We start from the raw sequence: 18982 nt of genomic DNA, 5'->3' as shown, positions 1-18982 counted from the left end.
AAAAAACTGGTCTGAATGGATTTAGAGAGAACTTCCCACGCCTCTGAAACACGATCTCCACATACAGGGTTACTCACTTCAAAAGTATGAAGTAAAACATACTTAGTTAAACTACTCACTTTTTGGTCGTTTGGGTACATTTTTTAAAAATAGTATGAAATATCAAAAATAGTTTCAAAATCATATTTGAAAACATGTGTTAAAATTAAAGGGACCTATATTTTTTTATAATTTCACCCAGGATGAATTGTCTAAACAAAAATAAATTACATTCGACGCCACATTCCGCCTCAACGAGTGTAATTAGTGTAATATGACTTATTTCCGAAACCTCGAGAGGGGAGAACTTACCATTTGATTGACAGTTATTGGTGATTTTCCTTTCCAGAATAGCATACCTCTCCTTTTTGACAAAATTCTACCATTACTTCCAAATGTTCTCCACAACTGTGCAGAAACAATCTACAAAATTTATCTGGGGTAAGTGAAATACGTAAATGACAAAAGTTAAAACTCTGTGAGTCGGAAAAAAATTGTCTTTATTTTAAATTAATTAAATCATCAAATAGAGACGAGTTTTTTCTGACTCCCAAGTTTTAACTAAGTTCAAGTCAATGTCGAGTGCCAGAGCAAAGTAAGTATATAACAGAAACAAACACAAAAGAATCTGATGGGAATGTGCAAATACTAAAAATAACAAACATAACTAAAATTATTATTATTAGGTATAATTATATTAATACAAAAATTTAAACAGAAAATTAAATAAAACAATTATCTACGCATTAAATAACCACTTTACTCATTGACACATGATACAACACATTTTTATGATTTTTAAATGTAGACAATATTATCTGATCTAATTGTACTTCATGTTTTGTCAAAATAATAAACTATAGTGAGCTATCGTAATTAATTTATCAAGATTAAAATCTTTAAACGTTCGCTCTTAAGGTAACTGCGTATTTTTGATAAAATACGTAGAACAAATTTGATTAAATTAATATATACATGTGAAAGAAGTACTCAACAATTACAGTATTTTTTTTTTTTCTTTTAAGAAGATAAAGTGGCAACGTGGATACTAATTGACAGCTGAAATACAAAAATATATTACATATACTTATAATCAACATTATTGTTTGTACAATAATTCTGAAAGATGAATCCAAAAAACTGGACAAAATATTTAGAAACTGGTCTACTATGGAATTATTAGACTTTTTTTTTATTTTAAAAAATATTTTTCAAATCCATAGATAGGCTATGTTTTTAGAATCAGTACGACGAAATCTACATCCTAAATTTTTTTGGAAATTTTTTGGTAATTGTTTCAAAAGAAAAAAAATTCAACCGATTTTCAACAAGTTTTGAACTTGAGTAAAGACATTTTCTTATAGATTTTGACCTCTAGAAGTTATTTTCGGCATCATTTCTTCGATAGCTATTTTTCGGAACCAAAGTGATCCATTTGTTCCCAAGGGAGTAAATGTAAAAAAATCCCTAGGGATTAAATAGAAATAAATTCAATTACCATGACAATAATTGCGTTGTTGGCACTGATAATGTTTTGTCATTCCTAGAAATTATTATTTTCAAATGGAAATCTTTTGTGAAATTATTTTGTAAAAACGTGCCTTGGAAGCCCAAAAAATTGCATATTTCCCGAGATACTACAGGTGTCAATTAATCCTTTTGGGTGAATTATAAACTTTCACTCCCTTGTTATATAATATACTATTATTTCATTACTACCAATATTAAAGGACATAACTCCAAACAAGGATACGTTAAAATTCATTCAAGAATTTTTTTAGATACCTATTATGTTCTTGTTTTTTATTTTGCTGCAGTTTTATCGTTTCGATTATAATTATTTCAGCTAGTAACCACGATATTTTTAATCAACTATTTCAACCCAGCGCATCCACCAAAAATAGAATTCCACCTAAAAATATATTTGTTTTTATATGAAGTAATCCATATATTTGCCCCAAATAGATCGTTCCCTTAGGAATTACACCAAGACTCCATACGTCTTAAATAAGTTTTTCTATAAAGATTTATCTAATAAATTTTTCAGATGACTGATCGGCTTTTTGCCAAAAATAAACTTAATAGACAGTTTTCGCAAGATGTAGGTTACGAATAGCATTGTGGTAAATATATAATTATGTTACTCAGTTACAAGTAAATCATAAGTGACAAAATATCCAACAACGTCATGCTAAAAGTGTCTGTTACTCAGAATGTTACAATGTTTCTAGAAATTCACACAGGGACTAAGGATAAAAAGGAAATATCTGCATTTGTTTAGTAAAATCAATTCGTTTTAAAAACGGGTTTAATGTGTCATTTTTAAAAAGCTCTTAAACAGATCTGTCACTTATGTCTAAATACAAATTTGTAAACATGTTATATGTATGCGTTGTTACCACAACTGACTTTGCAGAATCTAAAATAAAATCAATTACTATACTGATATCACACATGTAGAAAAATTATACAATTGTATCTCACTTTTTTAAAAGTCAAGATATAAGTATATATCTTTAAAAATGATAAAAATGGGCACCAACTTCAATATAAAAGAGCTATTACCCAGCACATTTCCAACTTGTTTCTCTAATCCATAAAGGTAAGACAGCTCTAATAATGTAAATCAATCACCTAAATTTATTTTTTCAGGCAAACATGAAAATTCTTGTGCTTTGCATCACTTTAGTAGGCGCAATTTCTGCTACCCCAGCAGAAATTAACACGCTTTCATTTGACTTCATCGAATCCATAAACCAAAAACAATCCAGCTGGGTCGCTGGACGCAATTTTCCAGAAAACACAACCAACGAATATTTGTACAAACTTAATGGCGTTTTGGGTATCCATCCAGATCCTAACTACCAACCCGTTAGAAAAACGCATCAAGTAAACCTTCAGGATATCCCTCAGTTTTTCGATGCCCGTCAACAGTGGTCCTATTGTGACTCTTTAAACCGCATTAGAGACCAAGGCGGTTGTGGCTCTTGCTGGGTAAAAATTTTTGAAAATTATACTATTCGAAGACTCATATCTACTTTCATTAGGCTTTCGCTGCAGTTGAATCAATGTCGGATAGAATCTGCATCCATTCCTCTGGATCTGCGCAATTCATGTTCTCTGCTGAAGATCTTCTCTCATGTTGTGGAAGCTGCGGAAGCTGTGACGGAGGCTACGTGACGTCAGGTTTTGATTATTATATAAACACAGGTCTTGTGTCTGGGGGTGATTTAAATTCAAATGAGGTGAATTATAATTATTTCTCATGCTTATTTTATTTATTTATTATTTTTTTTTATATACAGGGTTGTAGACCGTATACAGCGGATGCCCACGATTACGGCCAAACCCCAGCTTGTGTTCAAAGTTGTAACGATGGTTATCCAGTTGGTTACGACGCAGATAAACACTATGGTAACACATATTACTACATAAATAATGCGATTGACCAAATGCAGTATGATATTATGACCAATGGACCCATCACTGTAACTTACAATGTATATCAAGATTTTTACAATTATCAGTCTGGTAAGTTCTGCTCACCATTATCATAAACCATGGTTTGTTATTTAAGATAATGATAGATAATTATTAACAGGTGTTTATTACTACGTAAGTGGAGATTATGCTGGATACCATGCTGTCAAAATTTTGGGATGGGGAGACGAAAATGGAATTCCCTACTGGTTGGTGGCAAATTCTTGGGGCAATGGATGGGGCGATAACGGATTTTTCAAAATTCGTAGAGGTAACAACGAATGTGGCATAGAAGATTATCCATACGCTGGTCTTCCTAACCTGTAAAATAATAGATAAAGACTGAAATCACTTAATAAAAGTTTTACTAACAGCACACTCGTTAAACACGAAAGAGTACTCTCCGAGGATAAGTTTTAAGATTAATTAACCGAATTGACAGAACTAGTCGTTTAGTCATCCATTTGATGGACGAAATACTATTTTTTTTTATTCTCATTTTTTAGGGAAATATTCTTTTAAGGTATAAAGATTTACACAAAATCCTTACATTTATCCCTTAATTAAAGTTGTAAAAATCCTCTACCACTTTTACTAGCAGCGAATTATTGCTTGAGTTAATTCATTCTTTTATTAATATTTTATCATAAAATTATCAGCTAATAAAGTTTTTATGCCTGAGTCGTTAAAATTAAAAAGTTTTAAGATCCACTCTCCGAAAATATTACTTTTAATCCTTAATTTAACGTTTTAAATTGTTATGAACAATTGCTTTCGCCCCTGAAGAAGCATCCATTAAACAAGTTCACTTTCTCAGACAAGTTATAAAACTTGATTCTGCAGATTTTTTACTTTTCACGACGTTTCAAACATGTAAAAATAAAAACAAGACTAGATTAATTTAATTCAAAGTGACCCCTCCCACCCACCTGTACTCATCTCAATCACTCATTTTAATAGACGAAAACTGGATCTTATATTAATAAATAGCGAAATCTGCATAAAACAATAGTAAGTCCACCCACCTTAACCTCTAGAATTTAATTGGTTTATTTTATTTACTGTGAGATGAAGATTGAACTTTACTTTGTCAACTTATCGAAAGTAGGCTTAAAAAACTTCAAAGTGGCTCCGCCCACTCACCCGTTTTCTTGTCAATCATTATTTTTTGGGCGAAAAGTGGATTTTATTTCCATAGGTAATGAAATCTGCATAAAAAATGTAGAACTAACGCCGCCCACTTCCGTTTTTAAATTTCATTGGCTTAATTTATTTGCTGTGAGATAAACTGGTCGAAAGTAGGCTTAAAAAACTGCAAAGTGAATTTTGTTTTGTCAACTGGTCGAATGTGCGCTTCTGGATTCTGGATTCTTAAATTATGGGGGCTGACCGTAGCCAGCCGGCACTTAGGCCTCGCCTTTGGGCCCATTGTACCTTCCCCAAGTCCATATCAGGGTGTTTTCCCGCTCCTCTACTCGTCAAGCCACCCAACTGCTTGAATGTACTTGAGTAATGCAGAGGGTGGAAACTCCCTGATATTTGCCATACTAGGCCAGATGTCCCCTAGTATGGATTCCCTGTAGGAGGCTAGGGCTGGACACTCACGAAGAATGTGCTCAGCTGTTTCCTCTTCTTCATTGCATCCACGACAGATTGGGTCTGTTACCACCCCTATCGTATGTAGATGTTTGTTAAACTGGTAATGTCCCGTAAGGAATCCTACCAGTTTACGCAGTTTGTCCCTTGAAAGTGAGAGATAAAATTTCGTCAACTTACGGTCTGGTGTCGCCATACAAGCTCTACTATGCCGACAGCTGCTCAATTTCACCCATATCTGCTCATGGCGTCTCTGGGTATATTGCTTTACGAGTTCGTTCGAGAGGGCGACCGAAGGCGTGATTGCCGGTTCGGGTCCCCAGAAGGGCATGCGCGCGGCTCGCTTCGCCATCTCATCTGCCCTCTCGTTTCCTTCGTTGCCACTGTGTCCTTTGATCCAACAAAGTTCCACACTATTCCTCTGCGTTACATACTTTAGCGTTTGTCTGCACTCCCAAACCAGCCCGGATCGAACCATACAGCTGTCCAGGGCTAGTAGTGCAGACTTGCTGTCAGTAAGTATGCGTATTGATTTGTTGCCGATTTCACGTTCAGCAATGATTCTAGCTCCCAGCATTATTCCCATCAGTTCTGTTTGTAAGACAGACGTGTGGGTGCCGAGAGGTACACTGATTTGTGCGTTCAGTTGTTCGGAGTAGATGCCAGCTCCTGAACCACTATCTGTTTTGGCACCATCGACATAGATTTCTATGTCGGCTCGTCCTTCTGAATTATCATTCATTGATATTCTATATGCCTTCTCATATATTAATTTTGTGCCCATTCGGTCACACCCCATCCTTAACAAGGGTATTCTGTTGAACGCCTCCGTTAAGATCCGAGTGTGCTTCGTTGTGCGGCCTTGCTTGTTCCATACTCCCAGAGAGTGAAGTCTTAGAGACGTCGTCATTGCCGCTTCCTCTATGTAAAGGTTAAGAGGTGCTAAGCAAAGAAGAGTCTCCAGAGCCGCTGTGGGAGTGGTCCTCATTGCTCCTGTAACACTGAGACACGCCATTCTCTGAACGTGTTCAAGTTGCAGGGCTGTTGTTTTTTGTCTGGCTCTGGGCCACCAAACTAAAGCTCCATAGCACAGCATCGGTCTGACTATTGCCGTGTAGATCCAGAGGGCGATCTTGGGATTTAAACCCCACGACCTTCCCACCACCCTACGACATTGCCAAAGAGCCGAGCGTGCCTTTTCTACTTTATCATCTACATGCTTCTTCCAATTCAGTCGCCAGTCCAATACAACTCCCAGGTATTTGACTTCGTCCGAAAGTTGGAGCGTTGTGTTAAATATTTTTGGCATCTGTAGTGTACCAATTTTCCTTTTCCTGGTGAACAGGATTAGTTTCGTCTTTTCTCCATTAACGGAGAGGGTATGTCTGCTGCACCATTCCTCGACTATTTTTACTGCAGCTTGCATTATCTCACATAATGTATCTGCGTTTTTTCCTGTTAGCAGAATGACTAGATCGTCCGCGTATCCAATTGTGTGGTAGCCAAGATCATTGAGGCGTCGTATCAGGCTGTCAACGACAGTATCCCACAGTACAGGAGAGAGAACTCCTCCCTGAGGACATCCCCTGTCTACAACAGCCTCGATCTCAGTGCCACCTACATTAATCATTACTTCCCTGTTCCTCAGCATACCGGCCACCCACCTACTTAGGGTAGGGTCCACGTCGTGCTCTCGTAGGGCTAGCTCTATGCTTTTGAAGGTCGTTTTATCAAACGCTCCTTCAATATCCAAAAACATTCCTAAGGTGAAGAGTTTGTTCTCCATCGCCCACTCTATACGGTTTACAACTGTGTGTAGGGCCGTATCGGTGGATCTTCCTTGGATGTAGGCATGTTGGTTCGGATGTAGAGGTTGCTTGCTCAAAGCAGTCTCCCGAATCTCTTTTTCGCTTAGTCTTTCTAGCGTTTTCAGCAAGAATGATGTTAAGCTAATTGGTCTGTAGGATTTAGCCAAGGTGTAATCTTGTCGTCCTGGCTTAGGTATAAAGATAACCTTTACTTTTCGCCATGCATTCGGTATGTAGCTGAAAGCCAGACACGCCCGAAGCATTGGCAACAAAATAGGGCGTAGTCTGCTCATTCCCCTCTGCAGGAGGGCGGGATAAATACCGTCAACTCCTGGAGATTTGTATGGGGAAAAGCTGTCCACTGCCCACTCCAGTCTTGCCTCCGTGACTACCTTTGCAGCCAGCGCCCAGTCCTTCGGGGAAGGTTGAGTACCGACTACATCCCTTTTGGAATGGGAGGTAGTCCTTGTGCTGCCTGGAAACATGGTCTGCAGCAAAAGTTCTGCGGACTCTTCTAAGGTGGCTGTAAAGGTGCCATCTTCTTTCTTTAGGAAACCTAGTTGATGTGTGTGGTCCTTCGAGAGAACTCTCTTCAGCCTTGCGGCCGAAGCAGTCGACGTTATGTCGCTGCAGAAGGATCTCCACGTTTCCCGTTTCCTCTTTCTTAATTCTTTCTTAAACTCTTTCCGGTGCTCTTTATAGGCTTCCCAGTCTTCAGTTTTTTTTAGTGTTTTTTGCTCTATTGAAAAGTTTTCTTAGCCCCGATTGAAGTAGGCTGAGCCTTCGGTTCCACCATGGTGTACCTTTGCCCAGACCTTCCTTCTTTAGGGGGCAACTTTTCTCATACGCTGACATTAGAGAGTCGTTGATAATGGTCAAGGTTTTCTCTATGTCTTCTGTCGATCTGTATTCTATTGGTATAGACTGCACGAAGGTCCCCAGTCTGTCGTCCAGTTCTTCGTTGTATAAAGCCCAGTTCGTCAGCCTAGGGTTCCTGTACGTCTTTGCCTCCATGTCTATACATTTTGATGTATACATGATCCATCTATGGTCTGACACTGACGCCTCTTTGGAGACGTGCCATCCCATTATATATTGTGAGATATCCCATGTAGCCAGTGTAATATCTATTACTGACTGACTACGTGATGTTACGAAAGTTGGTTCGCAGCCTCGGTTGAGAATCTCTAGATTTGTTGATGAAAGATATTCAGCTAGTGTTTCTCCTCTATCATTAGTGTCTTTGCTCCCCCACAACAGACAGTGGGCATTCGCATCGGCACCGATGATGAGGTTTATATTTCCGGTATCACAGTGTTCCACCAAGTTCGCCATTTCCCATGTTGGACATGGTTCCTGTGCTCCCTGTGGTAAGTACACGGATGCTATTACCAGTTGCTCTTCGCCTCTTCCTATGTTACACTTAACATTTACCGCAGTCACATCCCTGGAGCTGACCTGAGGTAGGAGGACGGCTTTAATTTTCCTCGGAATGTAGACGCATGTCCTTGGAGATTCTATTGTGGTACCTGAAACAACAGTGCCATTTAAATTGCTCAACCCTGCGATCCTGGATTTTACAATCCATGGTTCTTGGATTATTGCTATAGTGTTCTGCATCTTGTCTAGACGACGACACAAAACAGTCGTCGCCATGCGACAATGCTGCAGGTTAATCTGAATGAAATTTATCTGCTGCAGCGCCATCTCTGCAACCAAAAATCCCATAATTGTCCTAGGAGACACGAGGCACATGTCTCAGGCGGGCCCGCCCCCACTGGTAGAGGCTTCACCCCCTGGGGTTTCTACCTCTTCCATAGGGGTCCGCCCTTCCTGAGCCGACACCTCGTTCTCCTTGAGTTTCAGGTTGAAAGAGGACAACCGAATTGACAGAACTAGTCGTTTAGTCATCCATTTGATGGACGAAATACTATTTTTTTTTATTCTCATTTTTTAGGGAAATATTCTTTTAAGGTATAAAGATTTACACAAAATCCTTACATTTATCCCTTAATTAAAGTTGTAAAAATCCTCTACCACTTTTACTAGCAGCGAATTATTGCTTGAGTTAATTCATTCTTTTATTAATATTTTATCATAAAATTATCAGCTAATAAAGTTTTTATGCCTGAGTCGTTAAAATTAAAAAGTTTTAAGATCCACTCTCCGAAAATATTACTTTTAATCCTTAATTTAACGTTTTAAATTGTTATGAACAATTGCTTTCGCCCCTGAAGAAGCATCCATTAAACAAGTTCACTTTCTCAGACAAGTTATAAAACTTGATTCTGCAGATTTTTTACTTTTCACGACGTTTCAAACATGTAAAAATAAAAACAAGACTAGATTAATTTAATTCAAAGTGACCCCTCCCACCCACCTGTACTCATCTCAATCACTCATTTTAATAGACGAAAACTGGATCTTATATTAATAAATAGCGAAATCTGCATAAAACAATAGTAAGTCCACCCACCTTAACCTCTAGAATTTAATTGGTTTATTTTATTTACTGTGAGATGAAGATTGAACTTTACTTTGTCAACTTATCGAAAGTAGGCTTAAAAAACTTCAAAGTGGCTCCGCCCACTCACCCGTTTTCTTGTCAATCATTATTTTTTGGGCGAAAAGTGGATTTTATTTCCATAGGTAATGAAATCTGCATAAAAAATGTAGAACTAACGCCGCCCACTTCCGTTTTTAAATTTCATTGGCTTAATTTATTTGCTGTGAGATAAACTGGTCGAAAGTAGGCTTAAAAAACTGCAAAGTGAATTTTGTTTTGTCAACTGGTCGAATGTGCGCTTAAAAACTTAAAGAAAAAACTTCAAGGTGGCCCCGCCCACCCACCCGTGTTATTTTTGGTCACTTATTTTATTGCGCTTAAAAACTTATTAAAAACTTCAAGGTGGCTCCGCCCACTCACCCGTGTTATTTTTGGTCACTTATTTTATTGGACGAAAATTGGATCTTATATTAATAAATAGTGGAAGCTGCATAAAAAAAATAGTAGCCCCACCCACCTTCACTTTTGAATTTCATTAGTTTATTTTATTTACTGTGAGATGAAGAGTGAACTTTATTTTGTCAACTGCTCTAATCTACACTTAAAAAATTCAAAGTGGCTCCGCCTACCCACCCGCTTTCTTGTCATTTTATTGGACGAAAAGTGGATTTTATATCGATAAATAATGAAATCTGCATAAAAAATGTAAAACTGATCCTACCCACCTACACTTTTGAATTTCATTGACTTATTTTATTTACTGTGAGATGAAAATTGAACTTTATTTTGTCAACTGGCCGGCTTAAAAAACTTCAAAGTGACCCCTCCCACCCACCCGTATTCTTGTAATGCAACTGTACAAAATTTTTGGTGGGAACAAAATGTATCAAAAGAAAACTAGGTAACTCATTTTTGTTTTAATAAAATAAATTGATCCACTTACTTTTTTTTTAGATATGGTTTATAAACAATTCTAAAAAGAGTTACGTTACTAAACCACCATAAATCTTGAAATGATCATTAACAGGTTTTAGCAAGACGAATAAGTAAATTATAGTTATATTCAGAGCATTTGTAAAATTCACGAAAATTTATATGAATAAAGTTGAATATAGAGGTATTAACTATGTTAAAGTTGCTTCCAAATCTGAAGTAGCATCAGCTACATATTTCCATTACTATAAATCACAAACACCCCACTGAAACATAAAAACAGCTTAAAGCCAGTTTCAAATACAGAAAGTGCTGAAATTTAAATTAAATTTGAAAAGTTTTAAATTTGACAGACTTTATCGGCAACGTTGGATTTATCCTGGTAGCACAGGCCAAGGCCTTTGTTATGTAATCGTATGCCACACAGACGGCGGCACCTTCAAATTGTCGCTTAAAATATTTTATTGCAGTGTTGCCGATTATCATCTAATTATTAATTATATAGAATTACTTGTATTATTTTGATCAAAAAACTAAAGATAAGTGTTGGAGATAGAACGGGAATTATTATGTAAATATTGTACGCAGTGAAACCAGTCGTCAACTACTTAATTTTAGTGTACTGAGATTAACAACACAAATTGTGAGTAAATCAGTGAATTATTTTTATTTTATCACACAATTTTCTTACACTAATAAAAAATAAATCATGATAAGAAACACATATCGACGGATAAAACAATATACCTTTCTTGTAGATTTTTACAATTATGTTTACAATGAACATCTGGTTACAAGTAGTTGTGATTTTTGGAACAGCGGCAACGACTTTAAGTATAAACCCTCTGTCTCAAGAATTCATCGATTCAATAAACAATGCGCAAACCATGTGGAAGGCGGGCCAAAATTTTCACGAAAACACCTCAATGTCATTCATTCGTGGTTTAATGGGTGTGGATCCCTATAACATATACCACATGCCCTCACTCAAAACCATTAATTTGGATGGTATCGATATTCCTGAAGAATTCGACGCGCGTAAAGAATGGCCTTACTGCCCGACGATTGGGGAGATTAGAGATCAAGGATCATGCGGGTCATGCTGGGTAAACTTGATAAAAAAAGCGTTAGAAAAATAACTCCAAAATGACTATTTTAGGCGTTCGGAGCGGTAGAAGCCATGTCTGACAGGGTATGCATCCACTCAAAAGGAGATAACATCTTTAGGTTTTCAGCTGAAGATTTAATTTCATGTTGTACAAGTTGTGGAAAGGGATGCAAAGGGGGACTCACTGGATCTGCATGGAACTATTGGGTTACTACGGGGATAGTCTCTGGAGAAAATTATGGGTCACATAAGGGTTGCCGACCATATCAAATTCCCCCATGTGATCACAAAGTAAATACAACACATCCTCCTTCTTGTAATCAAACCAGTGACACTCCTGCGTGTGTAAAAAAATGTGAAGACGGTTATGAAGTTCGATACAAGGCGGATCGACATTTCGGACAGGAGATTTACAAAATCGGAAATAGTGTAGAGGCAATTCAGATAGAAATTATGACTAATGGACCAGTAGAAGCAACTTTCATGGGTTATGAAGACTTTGTTAGTTACAAAAGCGGTACTATTTATTTTATTTATTTATTATTTATTTGAATAAACTTTTTGCAGGTGTTTACAAGCACGTAAAGGGTAAAAGTACTGGACCTCATGCCGTTAAGATTTTGGGTTGGGGTGTCGAAAGCAATACTCCCTACTGGTTAGTCGCAAATTCTTGGAATACAGATTGGGGTGACCTTAAAGGATTTTTCAAAATTCTTCGCGGGGTGAATGAATGCGGCATTGAGGCCCAAGTCGTTGCTGGTGTGCCTTATAATAGAAATAAAATATCAACAGATTAAATACTTTTGGCGATTGAGGTTTCCAAAAGTTGCGATTTCTGTAATGGACTTATCAAAAACGATCAAAGTGGTTTACTTAGTTTTTTCACTTTTGGGAACCAAAATTTTAGCCGTCCAATGTTTGTTAAAAAAATATGCTTTAAGTGGGATCTTTTGGCACCTATTTTAGTAATATGGTTTCAAATTGTCCAACTGTTTACAGGGTATATGGATCGGTTTAAATATATTTTCGTTTTTTCGGAAAGAGTCTAACTATTTTTTATTGTTTCAACAACGATATCTTTAATTTCCCTGAAGTCAAAAGGACAGAGCAACATAATGACAATGTTTAAACTACGTATACTATAAATTAATACTTATTCTTACGTCAACGGATTGAATAGTTTAACTTGCAAAGTTGACGTGTCTACAGATTTTAAGTTTTAAATATTTTTTATAGTTCGACGTCAAACAAATGTTTAAACCACGAAAATATTATTGTATTTTTTAATAAAACTATTTATTTCTTCTATATGTCTTTGAAAATAAACTAAGTAGGGTTCTGGATGGTTTTCCCGGCCACAGTAGGCGTATGTAATCGAGAGGTATAATTTTTCGTGCCAATGATCTGCATCTGTTTCATTATTAAGTTATTACTAATAAAATTTTACTTGTATGTATTTTACATAGAATATTTTTAGTCTGAAATAGAGAAAATAATTTATGAAGCTAAAAATTGTAAAAAAATTATAAGGTGATGATCAGAAGATGAGAACCAAAGTTTAGTTAATTAAAAGTCCTGTTGTGTGTCCATCCACATCCAAAATTTGGTTACATCCTGTGGTGTCCCAGTTTGAATTTAAATTTCGCGTTGAGAGAAAAAACAATACCGCGAAACCGCATTTAAATAATGTGAATTTGAAAAATAAGTTAAGAAAATCGTTAAACATAGACAAACATGTGCAACTTCAGTTAAAGGTAGCTCCTCTAGGCAATTAGTGAGTGTCAATCTCTTTAAATTGGTAGTACTAATTAATTCATGGGAAAATAGACACGTTTTGCTTTTAATGCGTGACTTGTAATTAATTATTATTAGTGATAGTTTTCTTTTTTCAATTGTTCCTCGCTTTAACATAATTTAATAGTCATGAGTTGAATTGAATTTCACATGTTAAGAAATTCAGTTGCTCAGACTTCACTCTTTGCTTTTACTTAAGTACTTTTTACGTTATAGCACATTTCTTAATTCTCACTAGAGGTTGTTAATAGTTTATTTATGGCATTTAAACTAATCTAAACGCTAGTCCATTTTGAGAAAAAAGGGTCTTGAAATGTTGCGGTTGCTCGTGGACTCGAAAAACGGGAGAGCTTTAATATTTTCTTGTAGGTTTAATAGTTTGTTTCAGGTCTGATTATTCTCTTACAGTTTAGTAATGTCTTTGCGGCTTGAATTCAAAAATTGCCGACATGCCAAATTTTCGCGGGATGTTTAAGTTATCGCAATATTCTTAAAATTTTTCATTTTTTCAATTTCGATAGTAAAATTTATAATGTGGTAGTGGTTTGTTTATCATGTACAGTATAACCTCGATAATCGGGGAATTGAATAACAACTTCATACACTGCTGAAAACAAATTTCAAGAAATAAACCTTAATTTTATTAAACAGAAATAAAGTATCCTCGATGATTTTCGAAATTTAACTAAATACTTACTTCCATGTAGATTTGTGACCGCAGAAGTCACTTCTGGCTTCATTTCTTGGATAACTTAAACCATTTTTCCAGAATCGTCCATTGAAATATCGCAATTTTCAAAAATTTCAAAAAATCCGAATTTCACACCGAATTTTGCGAAAATATTGCTCCGTTACCATAAACATGCTATATTTTTGGAATCAACACTCTGAATTTATTTAGAATTTTTAGACAACTTTTTCAAAAATGAAATTTTACACTATGATAGTACACACTTGCCAAAATAAGACTTATTTTGACAAATGACCTACTCTTCTAAGAAAAGAGTAGGTCATCTGCCAAAATCAATCTTATCTTGGCAAGTATGAGACTGATTTTTGCAAATGACATATCCTCTAAGAAAATAAGGGTGGGTGGGTGGGGCTAGTATTTGTCAAGAAAAGATTAATTTTGGCAGATGACCCACACTTCTAAGAAAATAAAGGGTGGGTGGGCGGGGTAGTGCTTGTCAAGATGAGACTGATTTTGGCAAATGACATCCTCTAAGAAAATAAGGGAGGGTGGGTGGGGGCCTAGTACTTGCCAAGATAAGACTGATTTTGGCAGATGACTCATTCTCCTAAGAAAATAAAGGCTGGGTGGGTGGGGCTAGTACTTGCTAAAAATAAAAACACTAAAAAATCAAAAAATTGTACAACTGTATTAATCGGAAATTCAAAAACTGAAATATCGAAAAATTGAAAAAGAAAACAAATCTTAAAAAACCGAATTCGAAATTCCAGTTTTCATTTTTTTTTGTTTTTAGATTTTTCAACTTTTGAATATTTCATTTGATAATAATTTGTTTGACAATTTTGCAGTTTTTAATTCCAATATTTTGATTTTTCAAGTTTTAACTTTCCAATTTTGGAATTTTTTTATTTTAATTGTTCAAGTTCTCAGGTTAAAATTTTTCCTTTTCACGATTTGTCATTTTTCGATTTTTTAACTAAAAGAACAAATTCATTCAAACCGATATTGTGAAGAATCGAAAAATCCAAAAACTGAAAATTAGAAACAAAATTTTCAGATGTTTTAAAGTTACGGCAGTGACTATGGTTACGGTAAACATGGTAATCTCTGATCAAAATTAGTTTTTACTCCCTTCCAAAATCTCGGTGACAAAAAATCAAAAATCGAAAATTTAAAAAAATAAAAATATTTTTAAAATTCAAATAATTGAGAAATCGGGAAACTGCCAAAATTGTAAAATTAAAAAATCGAAGGTTTTTTTCAGTTGCGCAGAGAAATCAAAAATCGAAAGACGAATTAAAAAAATTAAAATTTAAAAAGCGAGAAATTGAAAAATCGAAAAACAGAAAAATTTAGTAGTACTCGCTACGATAAGACTGATTTTGGAAAATGATCTACTCTCTAAGAAAACAAAGGGTGGGTAGGTGGGGTTAGCACTTGCCAAATAACCTACCCTCTATGAAAATAAAAGGCGGGTGGGCCGGGCTAGTATTTGCCAAAATAAGACTCATTTTGGTCAATGACCTACTCTTCTAAGAAAATATCTTGGCAAGTATGAGACTGATTTTTGCAAATGACATATCCTTTAAGAAAATAAGGGTGGGTCGATGTGGCTAGTACTTGTTAAAATTAGACTGATTTTGGCAGATGACCCACTCTTCTAAGAAAATAAAGGGTGGGTGGGTGGGGCAAAATGAGTCTTATTTTGGCAAATACTAGCCTGGCCCACCCGCATTTTATTTTCTTATTAGAGGGTAGGTTATTTAGCCAGTACTAGCAAATTTCGATCCATTTCGACGATTTTCTAAATTTAACTAAATACTTTTTATTGTTGATTTCGGGGCGCAGAAGTCACTTTCGGCCTCATTTCTTCGATAACTCCAACCTTTTTGCAGAATTAGTTAATTAATTCAGAGCATTGAAACATCACCATTTTTAAAAATTTCAAAAATTCAATACAACACGTACAGAAAGAAGATCTTGCGTCATTTTTGCAAGTAAGCGCATGTTTTCAAGTTCAGTTCGGATTGCAGAGTTTTTGTTCGGATTAAAGAGATACCGACTTCAACTAGCCTCTCTTCGAATTACTGGAAGTTCGAATAATCGTGGGTTCGGATTATACATAGAGGTTATACTGTATATCAAAGATGGTTTTGAAATTGTATTTCTGGTTGCGTCTTGAATTTTTTAGGCACAGAACCACAGCATAGATAACAATCAGTAGAGACAGCTCGTGTCGGCGCCTTTGTTCTTTCTGACCCGAATTTTAAGCCGTCATGGGTGGTCGTTGCCTAAACTATTCCTAGATGTCGCCACCCAATTTAAAAAGTATCACTTCATTTACAATTTCAAAAATTGATTCGTGTAGGGGTGTAGGCAATTTATTGGAAACTGTCTAGTTTGCTCAAATCGTATAATCGTGAATCGCAATAAGAAAAAAGAAAAGTCCATATTTAATTTATAAACACGATGATTTGTTACAGTTTTTATTTTATTCATAACCACCGTTGTTGTTCGTTTGTGACGACTTTTTAAACAAAAAATGTGTTACGTTTACTATCTTTTCCAAGAATTTCAAACACGAGGGAGAGAATAAGGCGCACAACAGGGATCCGATATGAAAATTCATCGGACAAAGATTTTACCTTTTATTGTGAAAATTACATTTTTATACTATTTGTACAATTCTACCGGAAAAGCAGTCTTAAACAAGCAAAACTGGCAAAAATATTGTAACAAAACTGCCAAATTTCAAATATTTTAGACGTCAGTTGGGCGCCCTCATTCGGTCATAATGCGAACGACCACCCACGAAAACGGGTCACGAAAAACGGCGAGCCGTCTCTACTGATTGATATCTATGCTGTGACAGAACTCTCATGACATGAATAACCTGTGGAATCACCAATCACACGTCACATGTGATTGGCTTCAAAAATAAATAACGGGAAATGAAATTTGACCTAATGTGAATTGAAAATTGAATTTGGGAATTTATGTCAATTCTTGTCTATTTGACAATAGTATCTGTTAAAAAGTAACTGACATTTCTGACACTTAATAAAGTCTTTGCCATTTCTATTGAAACACCATTTGTTAATCGTAAATTTGGCAACGTTCATATTCACATAATTTTGTAACTAAAATCCGTTGTCAATCAACCGAAAGCTGTTACCAATTGCTAAATTTTAAGCAAAATCAACAGATGGTGTTTCAATAGAAATGGCAAAGACATTAAGTGGCAGTTTTTTAACCTAAATTCTAAAAAGCCGTTCCAAACTATGAAAAATTAATAAAATCTGACAGAAGTTTTTCTGCGATTTCCCGTTTTTTTTTAAACCAACCGTAGAGGGCAGCACCTACGATCCTAGAAATTGTTATTTGTTGACAAGACTGTTTACAGTGTTGCCAGTTACCGGCTAATTTTTAATTATTTAGAAATACCTGTCACTTTGACAAGTAAAGTCAATAAAGATAGATACTGGAGATACAATGCTAATTATTGTGTAAATATTGTACACCGAAATAGTTCGCAGTTGCTTAATTTCTGCTTGATAGAGAACAAAAACAACATAAACTGTAAGTAAATCACTGAACTATGTTTATTTATCATGAATTGCTCAAACAGATACAAAAGGGTCAGCGATAACGAACACATTTTCTACGCACTAATTTATAAGTCTTTGTTCCAGCAGATCGTTCTACAATTCTTACAATGAACACCTTATTACCGTTGGTTGTGATTTGTGCGACACTAGCAACAACTTTGGCTGTGAACCCGTTCTCCCAAGAATTCATCGATTCAATAAACAATGAACAAACAACATGGAAGGCGGGACCAAACTTCGCCGAAAACATCTCAATGTCATACATCCGTGGCTTAATGGGTGTCCATCCCCACAGCAAATACCACATGCCTTCAGTCAAAACTCATCAATTGGATGGTGTCAAACTCCCCACAGATTTTGACGCTCGTAAACAATGGCCTAATTGTCCAACAATTCGCGAGATTAGAGATCAAGGATCGTGTGGGTCATGTTGGGTAAACTTTACAAAAAAAATTGAAAAACATGCACAATATGCGATTTTAGGCGTTCGGAGCGGTCGAGGCCATGTCAGACAGAGTCTGCATCCACTCGAAAGGCGACGTCAACTTTAGGTTCTCAGCTGATGATTTGGTGTCATGTTGTGCAACTTGTGGAATGGGGTGCAATGGGGGATTCCCGGGAGCTGCGTGGCACTATTGGGTTAAAAACGGACTGGTTTCTGGGGGAAGTTATGGGTCAAATCAAGGTTGTCGACCATATGAGATTCCTCCATGTGAACATCATGTGAATGGTACACGCCCTCCTTGCAGTGAAGGTGGAGGCACTCCAAAATGTGTGCAAAGATGTGAAGACAGTTACAAAGTACCATACAAGACTGATTTACATTATGGAAAGGAATCTTACTCTGTTCCAAGTGCTGTGGAGCAAATTCAGAAAGAAATTATGACTAATGGACCAGTGGAAGGAGCTTTCCTAGTTTATGCAGACTTGCTCAGTTACAAAAGCGGTACCAATTATTTTAATTGTGTGTTTTATATTTTAATTAATTGTTTCACAGGTGTTTACCAGCATGTAAAAGGCGAAGAATTGGGTGGCCATGCCATTAGGATTTTGGGTTGGGGTGTCGAAAATGGTACTCCTTACTGGTTAATTGCAAATTCTTGGAATTCGGATTGGGGTGATAATGGGTATTTCAAAATTCTTCGAGGACATGATGAATGCGGCATTGAGGGCGAAATCGTCGCCGGTTTACCTAATTATAAGCAAAAATAAACTATTGATTTTTAAAGATTGAGGTTTCCAGAAGTTGATATTTCACTAAATTAACTGCAAACAAAGTTGTTTTTTTCACTTCTACATTCACTTTTGGAAACATTAAATGTTAACGTTTTGCCTAATTTTAAATCAATAATGTGAATTGTTATTATAAGCACCAAAGAATGTGTGACATTAAAAAATAAAAAAAACAGTTGTAATAGT

The 18982-nt window shown here is 36.0% G+C and overlaps 4 protein-coding genes across 6 annotated transcripts; 3 read left to right on the top strand and 1 right to left on the bottom strand.

The window, feature by feature from the left end:
- Positions 1–2593: 2593 nt before the first annotated feature.
- LOC135135295 (cathepsin B-like) lies at positions 2594–3893 on the top strand. Of its 2 annotated transcripts, XM_064064318.1 has the most exons (5): positions 2594–2641; positions 2692–3033; positions 3087–3284; positions 3345–3570; positions 3641–3893. In XM_064064318.1, exons 2-5 carry the CDS (start codon positions 2698–2700, stop codon positions 3844–3846), a joined length of 966 nt encoding a protein of 321 aa, XP_063920388.1. In that variant the 5' UTR covers positions 2594–2641; positions 2692–2697; the 3' UTR covers positions 3847–3893. The 2 variants fall into 2 exon arrangements, with proteins under 2 accessions (XP_063920388.1, XP_063920387.1); XM_064064317.1 differs by lacking the exon at positions 2594–2641 and having other exon boundaries at positions 2679–3033.
- A 997-nt stretch (positions 3894–4890) lies between these two features.
- Positions 4891–5871, bottom strand: LOC135135470 (ribonuclease H-like). The gene is made up of 2 exons (XM_064064529.1): positions 5314–5871; positions 4891–5261 (listed from the first exon to the last, which is right to left on the bottom strand). Exons 1-2 carry the CDS (start codon positions 5855–5857, stop codon positions 5239–5241), a joined length of 567 nt encoding a protein of 188 aa, XP_063920599.1. The 5' UTR covers positions 5858–5871; the 3' UTR covers positions 4891–5238.
- A 4946-nt stretch (positions 5872–10817) lies between these two features.
- Positions 10818–12683, top strand: LOC135134806 (cathepsin B-like). The gene is made up of 4 exons (XM_064063636.1): positions 10818–11005; positions 11121–11468; positions 11522–11987; positions 12038–12683. Exons 2-4 carry the CDS (start codon positions 11133–11135, stop codon positions 12265–12267), a joined length of 1032 nt encoding a protein of 343 aa, XP_063919706.1. The 5' UTR covers positions 10818–11005; positions 11121–11132; the 3' UTR covers positions 12268–12683.
- Positions 12684–17364: 4681 nt separating this feature from the next.
- LOC135134807 (cathepsin B-like) lies at positions 17365–18978 on the top strand. Of its 2 annotated transcripts, none has more exons than XM_064063637.1 (4): positions 17365–17534; positions 17651–17997; positions 18047–18509; positions 18561–18978. In XM_064063637.1, exons 2-4 carry the CDS (start codon positions 17671–17673, stop codon positions 18773–18775), a joined length of 1005 nt encoding a protein of 334 aa, XP_063919707.1. In that variant the 5' UTR covers positions 17365–17534; positions 17651–17670; the 3' UTR covers positions 18776–18978. The 2 variants fall into 2 exon arrangements, with proteins under 2 accessions (XP_063919707.1, XP_063919709.1); XM_064063639.1 differs by having other exon boundaries at positions 17366–17534; positions 17648–17997.
- The last annotated feature ends 4 nt before the right edge of the window (positions 18979–18982 follow it).

This window comes from Zophobas morio, unplaced genomic scaffold (genome assembly GCF_036711695.1).
Source record: "Zophobas morio isolate AGI-343-1 ecotype UQ-CSIRO unplaced genomic scaffold, CSIRO_AGI_Zmor_V1 ptg000024l, whole genome shotgun sequence".
Taxonomy (NCBI): Eukaryota; Metazoa; Arthropoda; class Insecta; order Coleoptera; family Tenebrionidae; genus Zophobas; species Zophobas morio.
Note: the sequence above shows the minus strand (reverse complement) of the source record. Positions and strands in the feature narration are given on the sequence as shown.

Coding starts and splice junctions, on each gene's coding strand:
- LOC135135295 (XM_064064318.1), top strand. CDS start 2,698: ATGAAAATTCTTGTGCTTTGCATCACTTTAGTAGGCGCAATTTCTGCT. Junction 3,034..3,086: donor GCGGTTGTGGCTCTTGCTGG/GTAAAAATTTTT, acceptor TACTTTCATTAG/GCTTTCGCTGCAGTTGAATC. Junction 3,571..3,640: donor TTTTTACAATTATCAGTCTG/GTAAGTTCTGCT, acceptor AATTATTAACAG/GTGTTTATTACTACGTAAGT.
- LOC135134806 (XM_064063636.1), top strand. CDS start 11,133: ATGTTTACAATGAACATCTGGTTACAAGTAGTTGTGATTTTTGGAACA. Junction 11,469..11,521: donor GATCATGCGGGTCATGCTGG/GTAAACTTGATA, acceptor TGACTATTTTAG/GCGTTCGGAGCGGTAGAAGC. Junction 11,988..12,037: donor CTTTGTTAGTTACAAAAGCG/GTACTATTTATT, acceptor AACTTTTTGCAG/GTGTTTACAAGCACGTAAAG.
- LOC135135470 (XM_064064529.1), bottom strand. CDS start 5,857: ATGAATGATAATTCAGAAGGACGAGCCGACATAGAAATCTATGTCGAT. Junction 5,262..5,313: donor CTGTCGGCATAGTAGAGCTT/GTATGGCGACAC, acceptor CTCACTTTCAAG/GGACAAACTGCGTAAACTGG.
- LOC135134807 (XM_064063637.1), top strand. CDS start 17,671: ATGAACACCTTATTACCGTTGGTTGTGATTTGTGCGACACTAGCAACA. Junction 17,998..18,046: donor GATCGTGTGGGTCATGTTGG/GTAAACTTTACA, acceptor ATGCGATTTTAG/GCGTTCGGAGCGGTCGAGGC. Junction 18,510..18,560: donor CTTGCTCAGTTACAAAAGCG/GTACCAATTATT, acceptor ATTGTTTCACAG/GTGTTTACCAGCATGTAAAA.